General features: G+C 47.8%; 1 protein-coding gene across 1 annotated transcript in view; it reads left to right on the top strand.

Annotated features, from left to right (window-relative positions):
* Positions 1-2,779, top strand: part of LIME1 (Lck interacting transmembrane adaptor 1) — a gene marked incomplete at its 3' end in the record, with an annotated part of 9,805 nt that overhangs the window by 6,414 nt on the left and 612 nt on the right. The window contains exons 4-5 of the mRNA XM_018573683.1: positions 401-735; positions 823-904. Of these exons, the coding sequence (XP_018429185.1) occupies positions 401-735; positions 823-904 (417 nt within the window). The remainder of the gene's footprint in view (positions 1-400; positions 736-822; positions 905-2,779) is intronic.

The raw sequence follows: 2,779 nt of genomic DNA, 5'->3' as shown, positions 1-2,779 counted from the left end.
CTGACCCCATAGTTCTCCTTTAAGACATTGAAGGGGGTATTTACTAAAACTGGAGCATAGTAACCAATCGGCTTGTTCAGTTAAGCTTTGCAAATGAAAGCTAGAAGCTGATTGGTTGCCATGCCCAGCTGCTTCAAATTTTCTCTGCTCCGGTCTCAGTAACTTTCCCTCATGGGGGAATTTTCAGAAGGAAGTCGGCAGTGGCAGCCAAACGTAACTGAAGCCACATTTTTGTGTCTTTTTAATTGTTCTCCAGAGGCAAAAAACAGATCCCAAATCCCGCTTTTGTTTTTATTCCCGTTAATCCGAAGATGCTTTTCTGCACTATTCTTTGTATGATGTCACCTCCTGTGTGCATCATGTGACCAATCACTACGAACTTTCTTCTTTGTGCCACCAGAGCTTCGGCCAGTCAGCATGGACCCGCTCTACCACTCTCCAAACTGGCAGTGCGCTGCCGCTGAGGAAGATGCCACCTACTCCAACCTGACCTACACCCCTGCGCCCCTAAAGACCTCCCTGTATGAGTGTGTTGGCTCTCGCACAGAGATTGAGAGCGTGCCGAGCGTGTCCCAGGAGGACGAGGTAACGGCCGAGTATGCTGTCGTGTGCAAAATAAAGAAGGGGGTGAGCTCGGGGGTGCAGGAATCCAGGAAAGAGAAGAAAACTCAGCCACAGAGAGCTTCTGAAGAGCCCATCCTTCCGCATAGGCCGGACGACCTGGACGACCTTCAGGTATGAGGCACAACTATACTCACTGAGGAGTGAAAACATTTATTTCTCATAATGATACGGTGCAAACTTTTTATGGCCTCCTTTTAGATTGACCAACCAGTGGAGGACCTACCTAAACAAGCCAGTAATTTATATCCAATAAGGCAGTCTCCTATCCTGCCTATCAGGGGTAAGCAAACTTCGGCCCTCCAGCTGTTGTGGTACTACAAGTCCCATGAGGCATCGCAAGACTGACAGCCACAGGCATGATTCTAAGAGGCAGAAGCATGATAAGATTTGTAGTTTCACCACAGCTGGAGGGCCCGAGTTTGTCTGCCCCTGCTATATACTGTGACTGTCGGTTGACATAAAAGAGATGGTACAAACAGATGTGTGTGGTCAGCTTAAAGTGAACCTGTACTTTGCTCATAAAGGCCACAGCCAGAGGTTCACTTTGATTGGCTTCCCGGCCAATCAGAAAGCTAGGCAGCGTGTAATGACTTGCCACCTGGCTTCCTGATACCAGAAGTATCGGGCTAGGCATCGGAGCATTTGGGCGAGTTACGAGTACTCACCCAATACTCTGTATCGGCACCGATACTGATACTAGTATCAGTATCGGTGCGGCAGGAAAAGCCGCCTTATGTAAGCTATGACTCGTAGCTTAAAGGAGAACTGTGAGGCGAGTGCTTTTCACTCACCTCATAGTTGTAGCCGACCTGTGACAATGAGACTGTCACAGGTCGGCTCAGTAGATCGGGAAGTGAGCGAACACATACCGTCGCTCGCTCACTTCTCTATCCTGTGCCGGCAGAGAGCCGTGACAGGAGAGGGACTGGATTCCCCCCTCCCCTCTCCGATCCTCCAGCGCTGACTGGCGGAACGGACGGGGGAGGGGGCGGGTACAGCTGGCTCTGCCTATAGATAGACAGGGCCAGCTGTCACTCAACGCAGCTGGGTGGATCTCGACAGTAATGTCGGGATCAGTTCCGGCTGCGGCGTCTCAGTATACCGCAACCTGTAGCTCGCGGTATACTGAGCTTTGGGTGACGGGAGGATGCTAGTTTGTGTCCTCCCGTTACCCTTAGGAGAACTATGGGGAAAAGCTCTAACCTCATAGTTCTCCTTTAAACAAGGCTCTAGAATTTGCTCATGTGACAGGCCTGGTGTTTAGTGATTGGCCCAGTGCTGTCACATGGAGTGAGTCACACGCTCCTCCATACCTGGAAGTACAGCGTATTTTCTTCTCTTCTGGCAGTTGATGGGAGCAGCGGGAGAGGGAAGGAAGAAAGGTCGGGGTGTATTGATGGGGAGGGATTCGAGCAAAGCTGTTAGGTTGGCTTGCATGGACAAACTACACGTTTGCTTTGAAGGACATCTTTAGCCAACTTAAGAAACTTTTAGCCAGCTTACATATCACTAATTTATTATCATCTAGTATTTTTTTTTATTATTATTGAAGCCTTACACGTCTTCATATAGTAGTGTAGAACTAATATAATCTTTACTGCCTTGTTGCTATGGTTATTATTACCACCCTTGCATTGGGGTGGGCCTGCTTGTGGCTCAGATCACACAGTCTGTAGTCTAACCTGGTCCGGACCATGCAATGGAAACCCACCCATCCCCATGTTACAAGCAGAATTCCAGCAAACATTTCCACCCCTTTCAAACAGAGCAGGTTGCCTCACTTCCTGTTCTGGCAACCACACATTTGGGGGGCATGACTGTGAAAACATGCTAACCCTTCTATGCAAAAACCTGTGCTGGAGTCCATTTCTTTAATGCATACCTCTAATATCCCTTTATGGAGTTCTTTATCACTAAACCTGTGGTATGCGAGTCTCTTGATGTCCTGCAGATGGAAAGGATGTATTGTTGTCTGTTGGGGAGATGTTACCCCACTTCCTGTTTCCACAACCACACAAGAAATGGGTGAAAATCTCCCCAATAAGGAGACGGTAGTAAAAACCTGCTGACCCCCTCCAAGCTTTAACGAAATGAAAACATTTTAATGTTTTATATTTTTATATATACATATCTATATAGATATCTATACAGATAT

The sequence above is a fragment of the Nanorana parkeri genome, unplaced genomic scaffold, assembly GCF_000935625.1.
Source record: "Nanorana parkeri isolate BGI_ZX_2015 unplaced genomic scaffold, ASM93562v1 scaffold2486, whole genome shotgun sequence".
Classification (NCBI taxonomy): Eukaryota; Metazoa; Chordata; class Amphibia; order Anura; family Dicroglossidae; genus Nanorana; species Nanorana parkeri.
Note: the sequence above shows the minus strand (reverse complement) of the source record. Positions and strands in the feature narration are given on the sequence as shown.